The 17,434-nt window shown below is 43.8% G+C and overlaps 1 protein-coding gene across 1 annotated transcript in view; it reads left to right on the top strand.

Annotated features, from left to right (window-relative positions):
- Positions 1-17,434, top strand: part of SYNE2 (spectrin repeat containing nuclear envelope protein 2) — a 272,335-nt gene that overhangs the window by 238,263 nt on the left and 16,638 nt on the right. The window contains exons 102-105 of the mRNA XM_084632047.1: positions 7,338-7,500; positions 15,506-15,693; positions 15,866-16,016; positions 16,890-17,072. Coding sequence (XP_084488173.1) covers positions 7,338-7,500; positions 15,506-15,693; positions 15,866-16,016; positions 16,890-17,072 — 685 coding nt within the window. The remainder of the gene's footprint in view (positions 1-7,337; positions 7,501-15,505; positions 15,694-15,865; positions 16,017-16,889; positions 17,073-17,434) is intronic.

Here is a 17,434-nt window from a genome sequence, read left to right as displayed (position 1 = left end):
GGATGAGAAAATGGATTATGCCGTGTGGGAGATGCAGTTCATTAGACTGGATAAATAGCATTGAGGGGCCTTCTAAGTTAAAATGTGTACCGGTCTCTTTGGTATCTCATTGTACCAATGTCAGTGGAGATTTGGGACTACAATATTATGGATAAATGGAAGGTTTAATATGAAATGTAGCTTGCCCCTTTTTGTTCAGTGATTATGTGATATTAATTCTTGTAATTGAAATAATACAATCAACCAAAGGAAAGGTTTCTGTGTTATTTTCAAGAGTCAGAAGCTGCACAGAGAAATGAATGTGCACACATTTAAAGGTTGGGCCCAAATGAAGTAGTCATTTCTTAAGCTTGTGTGCTTTATATGTCTGTTTGCACTAAAATCTACCAAACAAAGATTTCCTGTTATCAGGCAGTAATGTCAATTGACAGTGCAATTTAATTTCACCATATTTTTTTTAACAAATATGAATAGTATCTCTGCTCCCTGACGACAATGATATTTACACTGATGAACGAGATTTAAAAATATACATCTGAATCTCTTCATCCCATTAAACAAAGAAATGAGTTTTATTTATAGCTTGTTCTTTCTCCTACATTTTCTGTCAGCACTGGTTAGAAACCAGCATAGTGCAAGCTGGCACTATGCAATTCTTTATCACATCATGTTCCTGCCGACACACTTTAGTCCTGGCCTGCAACAAAAGAACCCTTCTATCCCTGGACACCACCTGAGCAAGGACTGCCAAACATGCCATCCTTTCATGTGGGCTTATGACACCAACATCTAGAAGGGATTTGTTTTAGGCCATCTGAAGCATTTCAATTCAGGCTCCAGTGGTGGAATGTTAGGACCTGATCCAAAGCCCATATCAATGGGAGTCTTTAAATTCACTTCAGTGTCTCAGGATCGGGTCCTTAGTTATAACTCACTGGCACTACACAGTCCTTTGCCTCTACTTGAATTTAGGCTTTAAGATGAAAACATTTAGTAATTGTCTTCCAAGCATGTACTTAAGCATGTATTGAATGAATGAGGGCCATATTTAAGTCATGTTCATTGCAAAGTACAGGAGACTTTTCAGCCTTTTCCTTTTCATAGCCCCAGAGAAGCAAGCTGCAGCTGGAGAATGTTATGACCCAGTGCTGCTGGGAACCAATAGTCTCTTGAGTGGATCTGAGCAAATTGGTTGCAGCTGAGTCCGTTATCTAATAAATTAGTGAGCTATCCACACACTTCGATTGTTACAAATGTGTTCGTTATTCAAAGTTATTTGACCAGTGGTTTATGTGACCCTATTTTGGCCTATGGATGATCATGAATTGTTCACCACATCTATTACTTTGATCATTTGCTTGTCTTAACTCACTATTCATGCTGTGTGATTGGTCACCTCGCTCACATGGTACAGCTTCTGCTCCCTGATTAAGTGACTCTCATACCCATAAAGAGCTTTCAAGACCGCCATATGATACGAACACTCATACTCCTATGGTTCAGATTTGAGGTGCATTCATGACATTTTCTGCAAACAAAAGTTAATTCACACAAACACTTGCAGAAAGCAAATACAAGGTGTGACAAAGCTCTGTCCTTGCCTCCGTGGGTCCCACGTTTCCTGGCAGATTTCGCTAGCCTCAGGGGTTCACTCCACATAACCCTTCTCTCTCTAGAGACAAGGGTCACAGTCTACTGAGCCATTTTCATCATAAGCCAGCGAGGGAGGTGAGGAGAAGTTATCCTTCCTTGCACAGTCTCTTATCTCCCAGTCTCAGTGATTAATCAGGGGACAAAGTGGGGGGGGGGGAGCCCAGGCCCACCCTCTCCTCCAGGCTCCAGCCCAGGGACTCTAATAGTATCAGCTATGGTAGCTGACCTTTTAGAAACATGACATGTACAATCCCCTGGGCTACTTCCCCCACAGCAGCCCTCACTTCCTCAAGCTCCACTTCACCCTTACCTCAGGGCCTCCTTCCTTGTGCCTGATGTGGTGTGTACTGCTCAGTCTCTCCAACAGCACAACTTCCTCCCACAGCTCCTGACATGCACAGTCCTGACAGCTCCTGACTGACTGGGAGGCTTTTAGCTAGTTTCAGCCAGCCCCTAATTGGCTTCAGGTGTCCCAGTCAACCTAGCATTCTCCCTGCCTTCTGGAAAGTTCTTAATTGGCCCCAGGTGTCTTAATTGACCTGGAGCAGCTGCCATTTCACTTATCCTGGTACCAGGGATTTGTTTAGCCTGGAGCTAATATATCTATCTCCCACTACTTTTCTATAGACATCTGGCCTTGCCCCGTCACAAAGCCTATGGTAGCAGTGACACAAATGTGTGGTTTTTATTCAGTCAAAGGGTCTTGGATTCTTTGTTCCAATATTCCCCTGGGTCGATTCCTGAGGGAATGCTTCCACTTCTCTTTGACATCAGTGGGAGTTGAGGGCACCCAGCATTTCTCAGGAGGCTTTCAGCACCTTTCAGGATTTTTTTATGGCTACCTGGCAACTTCGTTCCTCTGTCACAATGAAACTCTCTACAACCAGGTTAAAGCTTGTCTGTGCGGGAGACAGAACTTTTTCAGGGGCTAGTTCTGAGACTGTGGACTGAACTCCCCCAAGAACTAAGGATCATCACAAACCTCACCACCATCTCCTCCAAGTGCAAAGCGTGTTTCTTTGATCTCCCTGCTCTAACAAATACATAACAACATTTATATTAACTCCCCTCCTCCACCCCTCCCAAAAAAATCCCTCCCTTCCAAAACAAAACTCTCCACTGTGCATGCGTCTTCCTCTAGGGAGACGATGAGAGAACAAACAACACGTGACAGATGTTAGTCACCTAATGCGCTACTGGAAGGCACTCACATACTGCAGTGTCGCGCACGGAATACAAACCTATATAGAACAGAATTAGAATATACTAACCTTGAGTCACATGCCCAGTGCTGGTTGACTTCACTAAGAATTTACCTGTCTGTGTGTTTATTCAAGACAGTAGTTTGTTCCCATATTGTGATATTGTACCAGCACTGATTTCTGAAAGGCATTTATTATTATCACCTGTCCATTTATCTTAGGTTTTAGTTCTCAAGATGGAGATTAATGACCCAGAGCATTAAGGCTGGGATGAAAGACATATTCTAGCTGGCATATGTAACAGATTAGTTAATTAGATTGGCAGGTCTCTCTGATGATAATTGTGTTACAAAGTAAACACATACTAATAGTGCCACAATGGTTGTTTCTATTGTGCTATAGTTGCTGGCAATCCTAACAAACATTTTCTACTACAAGAAACATATTGAGAGCAATATTTATATCCTGAATTAGGGAGGTTTCTAAGACAAACAGCTGTATTTGCTTTCCTCATTGTAAAATCTTTTCCTTTTAAAAATCACTTCATTGTAAAATTACTTCCTTCCTGTTTTTCCTGATCTTTGTTTATTTGTCAAAGTTTCAGGCATGCAAACACTTATTTATTACTAGGGCCAAGTTTTAGTCAGGGCAATAAACAAATTTACAATTTTTAGTAAAAGTCATGGACAGGTCACGGGCAATAAACAAAAATTCATGGCCCGTGACCTGTCCATGTCTTTTACTATAAATACCCCTGACTAAAACTTAGCAGCTCCTGAGACCCTAGGGTGCTCTGGGTGGCTCTGAGACACCGCTGCTCTGGGATGCCCCTGGCACTGACAGCTAGCCCCTGCACTGGTGGTGGGGCTGACTTCCCTCAGCTCCTCTGAGGCCCTGGGGACCGCTGCTCTGACGGCCTCCAGGGTGGCCCCTGGGACCGCTGCTGCTCCGGGACCACTGCAGCTCCAGCGACTCCAGGGCCAGCTGCTGGGGCTGCTCCTGCAGTGGCCAATGTGGCTGGCCCTGGGACCACCCCAGCAGCTGCCCGAGTGGCTGGTCCCGGGGTCCATCCCAGCAACTGCCCAAGCAGCTGGCCTCAGGGGCGGCCCCCACTGCTTACCCCAGGCCAGCTGCTCGGGCAGCCCTGGGGTCAGTCGCACCAGCAGCTGCGGAAGTCATGGAGTGTCCCGGAAAGTCACAGAATCCGTGACCTCCATGACAGACTTGCAGCTTTCATTATTACTTGTGCTCCCCCATCTGTGTCTCTGCATTCCCCTGTTGTCTCTGATGTTATACTTAGATTGTGAGCTCTTTGGGGCAGGGACTGAATATTTTTGTTCTGTTTACACAGCATCTAGCACCAGGGGGCTGAGGTCCATAATGGGGGCCCCTTGGTGCTAAAGAAATACAAATAGTAATAATAATACTAGGTGTACTACTAATACTGACGTCCACTGACGTCATGGTAGCGAGCGCTAACCCGGAGAGTGTTTGCAGAATTGCACCTTTAGCATGAATGTGGTGTGAATGAACGGTGCCAGTCTGAGGCCTGGATCCCATCAACCAGCCCTCACGTGTTGTCCGAATGCAAAGCTCTGAGCACTTTATGGTATTCTGTTTGTACAGTACACAGTGATTTTGTAGATACGCAAGATGATTTGAAAAGCGAAGAGTGGAAAATTGTGGTGTCCACCAGGGGTCTGTACTCGGACCAGTGCTGTTCAACATATTCATGCATCAGCTGGAAAAAGGGGTAAACTTTGAGGTGGCAAAATTTGCAGATGATACAAAATTACTCAAGATAGTTAAGTCCAAAGCAGACTGCAAAGAATTACAAAAGGATTTCCCAAAACTGGGTGACTAGGCAACGAAATGGCAGATGAAACTCAATGGTGATAAATGCAAAGTAATGCACATTGGAAAACATAATCCCAACTATACATATAAAACGATGGGATCTATATTATCTGTTACCACTTAAGAAAGAGGTCTTGGGGTCTTTGAGGGTAGTTGCCTGAAATCATAGCCGACAGGTAGCGGATGACAGGGGATGGATCACTTATATCCCACTCAATGTGCAGTGGCCGTCAAAAAAGCTAACAGAATGTTAAGAACGTTAGGAAAGGGATTGATAATAAGACAGAAAATATCATATTGCCTCTATATAAATCCATGGTACCCCCACACCTTGAATACTGAGAGCAGTTCTGGTCACCCCATCTCAAAAAAGATATATTGGAATTGGAAAAGGTTCAGAAAGGGCAACAAAAATTATTAGAGGTATGGAACAGCTTCTGTATGAGGAGAGATTAAAAAGACTTTTCAACTTGGAAAAGAGATGACAAAGGGCGGATATGATAAAGGTCTATAAAATCTTGTCTGGTGTGGAGAAAGTGAATAAGGAAATATTATTTACTCCTTCATGTAACACAAGAACTACGGGTCACCCAATGAAAGTAATAGGCAGCAGGTTTAAAACAAACAAAAGGAAGCACATCTTCACACAACACACAATCAACCTGTGGAATTCTTTGCCAGAGGATGTTGTGAAGGCCAAAACTATTACAGGGTTCAAAAAAGCACTAGATAAGTTCCTGGAGGACAGGTCCATCTGCGGCTATTAGCCAGCAGGAGCAGGGATGCAACACCATGTTCTCAGTGTTCCTAGCCTCTTTTTGCCAGAACCTGGGAGTGGATGACACGGGATGGATCACTTGATGATTACCTGTTCTGTTCATTTCCTCTGAAGCACCTGGCATTGGCCACTGTCAGAAGACAGGATACTGGGCTAAATGACTAGGTATGGCCATTCTTATATCCAGTTGGACTAGAGCCATTTGCTGCAATATAATATGAAGCTCCCTTGTCGTATCTGAAAAAGCATTTCCAAAACATTGTTGAAGCAGGGCAATAGCTGCCACTGCAGAGTAGCAGTCCTGTCTTTCCCATGGAAATCATCAATCAGGAATTGTAAATTTACCCATACAAAACAGGTACACAGGAGTCACCATCCTGGAACAGACAAATGGATATACTACCTGTGACTTTGGCCTATTTTAGATGCTAAAGTGGGAGTGGGTAGAAATAAAGTTAACCCATCTGGGCAAGAGAGAGCCAGAGCCAGATTCCTTCCTGATGTAACTTCATTGACTACAGAGAGAGTATACCAGGGATGGATCTGGCTCACAGTCTCTGCTGTCCTTGCAAATCAGAGCTGGACCTTTTCCTCAAACTTGTCTCTTTTGTGGTCAGTCTCTCTCTCTCTTTTCATAGTGACTTGTTTAAGTTTCTCAATTTAGATTTATTATGCTAGCTTCACCTCTGTTTCATGTATGTTAGAGGATTCTGTTGCACCCTTCTGCATAAACCAGCATAGTCCATGTGGCCAAAATATCCCATTGCTATGGGGACAAAAGTATAGATGGCCTGTTTAGGGAAGCCATAGAGATGTGTGCCCTAACCCTCAGATCTGCTGAAAATAGAAGAGCAGAGGCATAGTCCACACACAGTGCAATGTCCAAACTCACCCCTTTTCCTGGGGTTTGGCTTTATTAACACAGAAATTAACACTAAAACAACACATATATTCAGTTCAAACCTTTTCCCTAGGCATGGCTGTTCTGAGATTCCTCTCTTCAAACTGCTCAACCCATGAGCTACATCTTCCATCTCTCTCTCTAGAAAACAACTCCCACCCCTCAGGTATAGAGCTGGTGTAGCGAACCATCTCCCTCAGTGGGGCAGCACAACCCACTTAATATATTCCTAGCAGGATCAAAATCTGCTGGCAGGGTGCCTGTCCTCCAAGGTTGAACTGTAATTCACATGTGAGCGTAGCTTGAGAAAGAGCCCAACCTAGAAAACTAGGGAAAATAATCATTTTTCCACTGCCTGGCCTCACGTATACTTGTACCAAGTAGTTGTAAAATACTACCAGTGTAAATGAGAGGAGAGATCCGAATTGACCCAGTAGTGTTTAGACCCATTTTGCATGGGTGTAAATGGCTTCACTTGTGCAAGCAGTGGAGCATGCAGCTCAAAGACTAAGGAGCAGTTCCTACCTGGTATGCACAGCCCAGCATTTTGGGGCAACGTGGAGTCACACTGCACCCCGGGAAGATGGGGGTGACTAGATTGTCTCAAATACAAAAAATGTACACTGGGGCAAGTTTTCTGTATACAAATCCTTAGGGAAATGACTAAGGAACCCAATAGCACTTGAAAGAGGCTAGGACGGCCACTCCCTGTTCACAGCATCTCCTAAAATGACTCACTTAGGACCTTCTGCAGCTGTGGAGGCATCTGCTATGCCAATTTGGGTAGGTTATAATTAAAATGTGTCTCTAATCTGCAGAAGGCAGGTCAGTTTGGAGATAAGAATAATGTATAAATCATACTTTCTTCATTTCCAGAGCCTCTGCTAATACTGCTTCCATTGTTAAATGTCTTTATAACAACCTGTTTTCTTTCCAATATCCCTAGGCTGAAGAAACTGGAAGGGACCTTTGCTGTCATTCAGACATTAGACAAAAATATGAGTACCCTTCGCACCTGGTTGGCTCGCATTGAGGCTGAGCTTTCCAAGCCTGTTGTGTATGACATCTGTGATGATCAAGAGATCCAGAAAAGACTTGCTGAGCAGCAGGTGGGAAAATCATAGCATCTGAAATAAATGGGTTTAAAGTGATGCTGATTATGATCAGTCCTGTGTTTAAAATCACTCATTTCCTTTCCTTGACAGACTTTTCTGTTGTTCACATTTTGAGCCATTGTGTTTTCTCCCAAAGTGAGACAAGGTAGGTGAGGTAATATCTTTTATTAGACCAGCTTCTATTGGTGAGAGAGAGAAAAGCTTTCAAGCCACAAAGCTCTTCTTCAGTTCTGGGAATGGTACTCCCAGTGTTACAGCAAAATGCAAGGTGGAACAGATTGTTTAGCATGAATAGCACACATTGTAAGGGAGCACTCAAGGTATCTCTTGTCTGAACAGTGTCCGTTCAGTCCATGGTTTTTAGTGTCTAGCAAAGTAATGAATTTAAGCTCCTAGGCTAATCTTTTGAAATGGTTGCGCGGGTGAGTTTTTTTTTTTTTTTTTGTCTTTTATCGTTTTTCTGGGTGAAAAAACATCAAAAACACCCTATCACCTGTGGGTGAGCACTTTTCACAAAGCGATCACTCTATACCTGACCTCTCAGTCCTCATCCTCAAAGGAAACCTGCACTTCAAAAGATGAGCCTGGGAGCGTAAATTCATTGACACTAAAAATCATGGCTTATCATAGAATCATAGAACATCAGGGTTGGAAGGGACCCCAGAAGGTCATCTAGTCCAACCCCCTGCTCAAAGCAGGACCAATTCCCAGTTAAATCATCCCAGCCAGGGCTTTCTCAAGCATGACCTTAAAAACCTCTAAGGAAGGAGATTCTACCACCTCCCTAGGTAACGCATTCCAGTGTTTCACCACCCTCTTAGTGAAAAAGTTTTTCCTAATATCCAATCTAAACCTCCCCCACTGCAACTTGAGACCATTACTCCTCGTTCTCTCATCTGCTACCATTGAGAACAGTCTAGAGCCATCCTCTTTGGAACCCCCTTTCAGGTAGTTGAAAGCAGCTATCAAATCCCCCCTCATTCTTCTCTTCTGCAGGCTAAACAATCCCAGCTCCCTCAGCCTCTCCTCATAACTCATGTGTTCCAGTCCCCTAATCATTTTTGTTGCCCTTCGCTGGACTCTCTCCAATTTATCCACATCCTTCTTGAAGTGTGGGGCCCAAAACTGGACACAGTACTCCAGATGAGGCCTCACCAATGTCGAATAGAGGGGAACGATCACGTCCCTCGATCTGCTCGCTATGCCCCTACTTATACATCCCAAAATGCCATTGGCCTTCTTGGCAACAAGGGCACACAGCTGACTCATATCCAGCTTCTCGTCCACTGTCACCCCTAGGTCCTTTTCCGCAGAACTGCTGCCTAGCCATTCGGTCCCTAGTCTGTAGCTGTGCATTGGGTTCTTCCGTCCTAAGTGCAGGACCCTGCACTTATCCTTATTGAACCTCATCAGATTTCTTTTGGCCCAATCTTCCAATTGGTCTAGGTCCTTCTGTATCCTATCCCTCCCCTCCAGCGTATCTACCACTCCTCCCAGTTTAGTATCATCCGCAAATTTGCTGAGAGTGCAATCCACACCATCCTCCAGATCATTTATGAAGATATTGAATAAAACCGGCCCCAGGACCGACCCTTGGGGCACTCCACTTGATAACGGCTGCCAACTAGACATGGAGCCATTGATCACTACCCATTGAGCCCGACAATCTAGCCAGCTTTCTACCCACCTTATAGTGCATTCATCCAGCCCATGCTTCCTTAACTTGCTGACAAGAATACTATGGGAGACCGTGTCAAAAGCTTTGCTAAAGTCAAGAAACAATACATCCACTGCTTTCCCTTCATCCACAGAACCAGTAATCTCATCATAAAAGGCGATTAGATTAGTCAGGCATGACCTTCCCTTGGTGAATCCATGCTGGCTGTTCCTGATCACTTTCCTCTCATGCAAGTGCTTCAGGATTGATTCTTTGAGGACCTGCTCCATGATTTTTCCAGGAACTGAAGTGAGGCTGACTGGCCTGTAGTTCCCAGGATCCTCCTTCTTCCCTTTTTTAAAGATTGGCACTACATTAGCCTTTTTCCAGTCATCCGGGACTTCCCCGGTTCGCCACGAGTTTTCAAAGATAATGGCCAATGGTCTCTGCAATCACAGCCGCCAATTCCTTCAGCACTCTCGGATGCAACTCGTCCGGCCCCATGGACTTGTGCACGTCCAGCTTTTCTAAATAGTCCCTAACCACCTCTATCTCCTCAGAGGGCTGGCCATCTCTTCCCCATTTTGTGATGCCCAGCGCAGCAGTCTGGGAGCTGACCTTGTTAGTGAAAACAGAGGCAAAAAAAGCATTGAGTACATTAGCTTTTTCCACATCCTCTGTCACTAGGTTGCCTCCCTCATTCAGTAAGGGGCCCACACATTCCTTGGCTTTCTTCTTGTTGCCAACATACCTGAAGAAACCCTTCTTGTTACTCTTAACATCTCTGGCTAGCTGCAGCTCCAGGTGCGATTTGGCCCTCCTGATAACATTCCTACATGCCCGAGCAATATTTTTATACTCTTCCCTGGTCATATGTCCAACCTTCCACTTCTTGTAAGCTTCTTTTTTATGTTTAAGATCCGCTAGGATTTCACCATTAAGCCAAGCTGGTCGCCTGCCATATTTACTATTCTTTCAACTCATCGGGATGGTTTGTCCCTGTAACCTCAACAGGGATTCCTTGAAATACAGCCAGCTCTCCTGGACTCCTTTCCCCTTCAAGTTAGTCCCCCAGGGGATCCTGGCCATCCATTCCCTGAGGGAGTCGAAGTCTGCTTTCCTGAAGTCCAGGGTCCGTATCCTGCTGCTTACCTTTCTTCCCTGCGTCAGGATCCTGAACTCAACCAACTCATGGTCACTGCCTCCCAGATTCCCATCCACTTTTGCTTCCCCCACTAATTCTACCCGGTTTGTGAGCAGCAGGTCAAGAAAAGCGCCCCCCCTAGTTGGCTCCTCTAGCACTTGCGCCAGGAAATTGTCCCCTACGCTTTCCAAAAACTCCCTGGATTGTCTATGCACCGCTGTATTGCTCTCCCAGCAGATATCAGGAAAATTAAAGTCACCCATGAGAATCAGGGCATGCGATCTAGTAGCTTCCGCGAGCTGCCGGAAGAAAGCCTCATCTACCTCATCCCCCTGGTCCGGTGGTCTATAGCAGACTCCCACCACTACATCACTCTTGTTGCACACACTTCTAAACTTAATCCAGAACAGAGACACTGGAGGTATGGCTTATTACAACAAGCTGTAACCCACTAACGCCCTCTCTTTGTCCTATGACTGGAGTGGTATTAATGGGTCACTCTACCTTGACTGGTCTCTTACAGGATGTGTTATTTATGCTAAACAATCTGTTCCACTTTGCATTTTGCTGTGACACTGCGAGTACCTTTCTCAGACCTGAAGAAGAGCCCTTTGTGGCTCAAAAGCTTGTCTCGCTCATCAGCAGATGTTGTTCCGGTAAAGATATTACCTTACCCACCTTGTCTCTCTAATATCCTGAGACCGACCTGGCTACAATACACTGCACTTAACAAAGTGTTTGTGAGACACTTTATAGGGATTTAACACTTAGAGAATGTTTTTGAAATTTAAATATTGTAGAAACAAACAAAAACATTCATAAAATCCTTTCCCACCTTCCAGTAGTGCATTAAGCAATGTGACTACACCTCTGTCGTGTTGTTTGTTCTCTTATCTTCTTCCCCTTTGGATAAGGCTTTGCTCGGCTCAAGACAGCAGATGCTTCAGGGCTAGACAGTGATGTCGGGCTTGTCTACACTGGCAATGTACAGCACTGCAACGTTCTCGCTCAGGCGTGTGAAAACAACATCCCCCTGAGCGCAGCAAGTTTCGGCGCTGTAAAGCGCCAGTGTAGACAATGCCCCAGCGCTGGGAGCTACGCCCCTGGTGGAGGTGGGGTTTTTTAGAGCACTGGGAGAGCTCTCTCCCACCGCTCTGCCGTGACCACAAAGCTATGATCAAGTGCTGCCACGGCAGCACTTACCATATCCAGTGTAGACGAGCCCTCAGTCTGTGCCCATGCACAGGAGCGAGGGATAGAGTGAACCTCTCTGCACTGAGGTCCTTGCCCCATACCTGCTTGCTTCTCCCAGGGCAGATAGGCAGGAATTCCTCACGGGAATGGGCAGGGCCTTAACAAAGCAGCTAGTTCAGCTGAGCTGATTTTGGGAGGCAGGGCAGGGGTGGCATTATTTCACTCACCCACTCGTGCATGGGAGAAGCAGGGAGGGGACTGTGGCTCAGAGGAGTGTCCCTGAGGAGCAGTGCAATTTATGCATCATCACCCCTTGGTTGGGGCTGTGCGTAAAGGCACAATCTAGGCTGAAGTGTCTGCACAAACAGATTAAAAATACCTGCCGCTGTGGGACAACAGTTCCTACTACTTAACTGTGACCATCGCCATAATAGGGGCATTTATAGTTTATCCTAAAACTTTTAGGGCTAAACTTTCCAAAAGTGGAGGCTTATAGGTCTGCCTGCAAACAACATGCATGGCTGCTTAAGCGCTTCCTCCCCACCCCACTGGCTGTCCCTTTGTCTGAGAGAAACTACCTTGACTAATCCAGATATAAGAGCTCCGTTCCCTGTGGAATTATTTGAGCTTCCTTTCCACAGAGCTCAACACAGCACTTCAGGAGGCGTTACAGTCAGGGTCAGACTCACCCTTTGCAGAGGTAGTGGGCATGGCTCCCATTGACTTCAGTAGGAGGAGCTGTGCATGCAGACAGGAGCAAGGGTGGCCTTTGGCTCCCAGTGTTTAATAGTTTAATCTGCAATGGTAAGGGTTCTGTAAATAACAAGTAATTATTTTCCCCTCATTAAAACCTCTTAGCTTCCATAGGCTGTGATAAATTATGCCCGGCTGACACCCAAGATAACTCCTCCTGGGAGCAGAAAACAAAGACTTGGGACACAAAAGAATTGTGTCCAAACTAATTTATTTTTACTATGGCCATTCCGACTTCAGCGGCAAAGATACATTATTTACTCTTCAGAGTCCTATAGAATAAACTGCCATTTGGTTGCTTGGATTTCATTTTAAACAAAGAAATCTGGGACACCCCTAGCCTCCTCCTGCTGTAACCTTTAAACAAACTGGATATGGCAAGGTAGTGCTCACTCTAAAGACTTCAAAGCAGAAAGCCTTTCACTAAGCTTTACTTGTTGCATTCACATAGGGGTTTGAAAAGATCTTCCTTGGTTTTATTTCAAAAAATATTTTGATGGATACAGCCTAATGGTGAGGAATATGTCTTACTAGATTGTTTTATGTTTGACATCCATGATCACAACGGTGTTATGTATGCTGTCTTGAATAACTGTTAATTCTAAAACTCTGGGTAATTGTTTGCAGGTGGAGATGCTTTTATAACGTTTCATTCATCTACAGATTGAAGATTGCAACATAAGGCATTCTGTTTAAGATTTAAAATACAAATTAAAGATGTCTCAGTATTGAAGGAGTAGTCCAGCATTGTAGGGCCAGTTAAATAATTAAGTCTAATAAACTTTGAGCAATGAAGTGAGGAGTTTTTTGTTCTGTATGCATGTTTTCTGCCTCACTTAGTATATTTTAGTTTGTTTGTCTTGCCACTCTAATGAGAGTTAACATCATTTTAATTAAGCAGTTGTGATAGCAACAAGGATTCTGACTGAAGTTATTATATGAACCCAAACATAACGGATAATAACAATACTTTGGTAGTATCAGCAAGCCACTTTTGCATTAATAGAATAGTTTTTGTACTCTGTGGGTAAGATTCTGATCACGGTTACACCAATGTAAGTAAGTCCAGAGTAACATCACTGAAGTCAGTTGCAGATTTACAGCAGCGTAACAGAGAGTGGAATCTGTTCCTATGTACAGGCCACAGATTCAAAAGACAAGGCCTCTTCTTGAGTAGAGAGAACAGCCTAGAATCCATAGTAACCTATTTAAATCCTGTGCTGGATCTGCTTTTAGCATCTGTATAAGGATTACTGCTCTTACTTTCCAGAAGCACCAGGCAAAAGTAACAGAGAACTAAAGAACAGCTGAGCTATCCGCGAACAGGAAGACTGTAACAATACACATTGCAGTCGGTCAGAAAAACATGGGTTAGATTTTAAGAACGAGGAATACTTGTGGCACTGAGCAGTCTGTTACTCTGGGCTAGATGGTGATTCACGCTGCAGAGGAGTAAGACCCCACCACCACTCCTTACACCTCTACCTTGCTCTTGGTCCAGGTGGATAGGAATAAGTAAGGCTAATTGTCTGCTCACTCCCTCTATGGAGTGGGAGATTAGGGACAGGACAGAGCCTTGCCTCCACTTCCCCACCCTCCACTCACAGAAGCTGAGCCACTGGGGGAGTGAGAGGAGAGTAATAAACCGCTGGTATAGGCCAACCACAGATTACTACACCCGCAGGGGCAAGGAGGAATCAGTGTAGAATTGTTACTCAAAGTGGTAACTCAGCACAATGCTACTACTGGGATAGCCCAGCTTGTGTATCACCCCCCTTGCCTAAAGTCATAGTCTAGCCCTCTGTGAATAGTCCCATTGAAATCAATGGTTCTTCTCAAGGAGTAACTCACAGGCAGTGTGATTAAGGGCACCAGAATCTGGCCCAAGAGGTTCAAGTCACATTTGACATTCTTCTCTATGTGGTTACATAACAAATTAGACAGATTTGAATTTTAGCAAGATACATACAAAACTCTGGCATTAGTTGGTATTCTAACATCCTCAGAAAGAAACCTCTGTGAGTGATACAGATGATGTCATAAATCATTATCAATAGCAGCAGCTTTTCATTAACTCCAAGGATATTTCTTTTTATGTAAAGTACTGTATATACTTTAACTTTAGTCATTTATGGCTTAGTTCTGCTTTCAGGTACATATGCTACTCTCACTTAGATCAGCCAGTGAGGTTTTGCTCCTTTTGTGCTAACATTCTGAAGTTATACTGTTTGTCTTCTATTAATTCCTGAGAGCATCTTCCTTTAAGTCCTTGTGTTCTTCTCTATTCCTGTGGGTTCTCCCTGGGCTGTAAAATCAAGAACAAAATCAGCCGTGGATTTCTTGTTCAGGAGTGCTGGTGGAATTGGCATTACCGTTTAATGGGATTTCCCACTGACATTGTTTGCTTGTGTTGCAATAAAGTTCCTGCGGAGTTATTGCATCCTCAGTAGTGAAGCAAGGAACAGGTCATAAAAATGTAAATGTGGTTAATATTAAATGGTATTTCCCAAGTCCCTAGAGTTGCATGGGGTGGCTTTTTAATAGCATTTCAGATGATGTTTACTTCTCTGACACAGCACTTTGGAGCTCTATTGCACATTCTGCATTTATTGCATTGGTCTCAATAGGAGATAAGTGCCACATATACAATGGAAGTACAGACTCTGGAGAAGAAATACATAGTGCAGATTGGACAAGAGAACTTTGCTTTTCATTTTTAAATGATACCATGGAGCAGATGATCCCAGAGGGAGGAACTGAAAAATTGCAGATGTGACTCTTTGGTGTTTACCACTCTTCTGCAGTTTGTGATATTACCAGAGTGACGTGAATTATGCTCTTGCATTCACTGAGGTTATGAATTATCCTGTGTATTCACCGCTAGAGTTTATAGTGGAATAAACCAAGAAGAAGATGCTGTCTGATATTGTAAAAACAAATACATTTGTCTTCACATTTTTACAACGTAGAATGTGTGGTTTGGATTTTGAATGTGTATTATACTTGTCAAATTATTAATGCAGATATTGGACTTTCACTGAGAAATTAAGTGGGGAAGAATGCACTTTCTCATGACAGCTCTCTGATCTCTTCTTTATCATTTGTTCAACACATTCTATAAGTCCCTTCATTAAAACTAAAATTGCATTTACTGAGCTGGCGATCACTCTTCTCTGTCCATTACAACCTATTACAAGGGAATGTATATGTTTAATTGCTTGTTAATTGAACTCTTTATTTCCTAATCACAGGATCTGCAACGAGACATTGAGCAGCACAGTGAAGGGGTAGAATCTGTGTTTAATATCTGTGACAAGTTGCTGAGCGATTCAGATGCATGTGCTAATGAGACAGAATGTGACTCCATCCAGCAGACTACCAGGAGTCTGGACAGACGGTGGAGAAACATTTGTTCCATGTCTATGGAGAGGCGAATGAAGTGAGTCCTTTTCTGACACTTCTAGGACGTGTATGTAACTGTGCAATATTTCAGGGAATTTTTTACATTCTACATGAACCAAATTTTGAAGAGAAAAGCAAAAATTGTAGAGACATGATTGGCAAGTTTGTGATAAACCAGAGCCTTTCTTCCATCTCACCCCCCACCTCAGAATTGAGGAAACCTGGCGCCTGTGGCAGAAGTTTTTGGATGATTATTCTCGCTTTGAAGACTGGTTGAAATCGGCCGAAAGGACAGCAGCTTATCCCAACTCTTCCGAAGTTTTATACACAAATGCCAAAGAGGAGCTGAAGAAGTTTGAGGTGAACACTTTTTATTTCAGCTATTGATGTTTCACAGACATCATGTGTGCTTATCAAGAATACTAATTCTTGCACATATAAAGAACCTTTCATCTGAGCTTCTCAAAGCTCTTTGCAGACTTCACAGCTCCTCTCCGAGATACGGGAATACAATTATACCCATCTTTCAGATAGGCAAACAGAGGGACAGAGAGGTTAAATAACTTCCCCAGCATTAGGCAGCAAGTCAGTGACAGAGCTGGGAACAGAACCCAACATTCCTGATACTTATTTGCTCTAACCAGAGGTGGTACTCGCCCACTGGGGGGCCTAAGCAGGAATATTTTTGGGGCCCCCAACACATGCTAATAATTAATTGAGCAGCTTGGGGCTCTAAGCAATTGCTTAGTCTTCTCTGGCTCTAACAAATAGACTGTACCCTGGTATTAGTTCCTGGGGCGAGTGGTTGAACTGCTTTTAGACACATTTTCTCCAAGAAGTTGATAATCCTTGAAACAGTCCTTAATAGTAGATTATTAAAAGCTACATTTTATTTGCTCATGTAACTCAGCTGTTTGTTTTGCTTATAAAAATCTAAGAGATTGCAAGCTATTATATACTAAATGTATTTTAGATATGATCATTTATTTCCAATTGGACAAGAAACTGTAATAGACTAAATTCTGTAAGTAGGACAAATTGCATATGTGCTCTCACATCCTGTGACTTCAGTGGGAGCTATGAACACACATCTGAGGGCAGGTTGTGGTGATAAAACATAATCAGGGTTTTGATTGATCGTGAGGATCCAATTTTTCTGTTCCATGATTGCAGTATTTTGTCGATCTTTTCTCTGAAGTGCAAAGGAATAAGATTACTAAATTTGCATTACAGGCATTTCAAAGACAAATTCATGAGCGACTCACTCAGCTGGAGCTAATCAATAAACAATATAGGCGGCTTGCCCGCGAGAATCGTACAGATTCAGCCAGCAAGCTGAAACAGATGGTACATGAAGGCAACCAGCGCTGGGACAATCTCCAGAAACGGGTTGCTGCCATTCTAAGAAGACTGAAGGTAATTGCAGGGTGTTGTGAGGGTTAGTGTAAAGCCCTGTGAGGCCCATGTAGAAATAACACTACCTAAGTGCAAAGTTGTTATGAGAATGCTCATCATCTGCACAGTTAGATTTTTCATTTATAAATGCAAACCCCAAAGTTTACATAAGGAACAATCAGGCTGGAACACAAACCAGCAAAATCAAAGACAGCTCAAGGTGAGGTTAAACATTTGCCCCAAGTTCTCTCCTGCGCCAGGTTTCCACTTAGTGCAACAGAAGATAAGGGATGCCATCAGGCAGCCTGTTATAGCTCCCTGATTTTCAGGGTGAATGTGTTCTTGCTCCAGCACAGGGTTAGGGCAGCCTGGGGGCTGTTCTA

This window comes from Lepidochelys olivacea, assembly GCF_965140295.1.
Source record: "Lepidochelys olivacea isolate rLepOli2 genome assembly, chromosome: 6".
Taxonomy (NCBI): domain Eukaryota; kingdom Metazoa; phylum Chordata; order Testudines; family Cheloniidae; genus Lepidochelys; species Lepidochelys olivacea.
The sequence above is the reverse complement of the archived record's forward strand: the minus strand, read 5'-3'. Positions and strand labels throughout refer to the sequence as shown.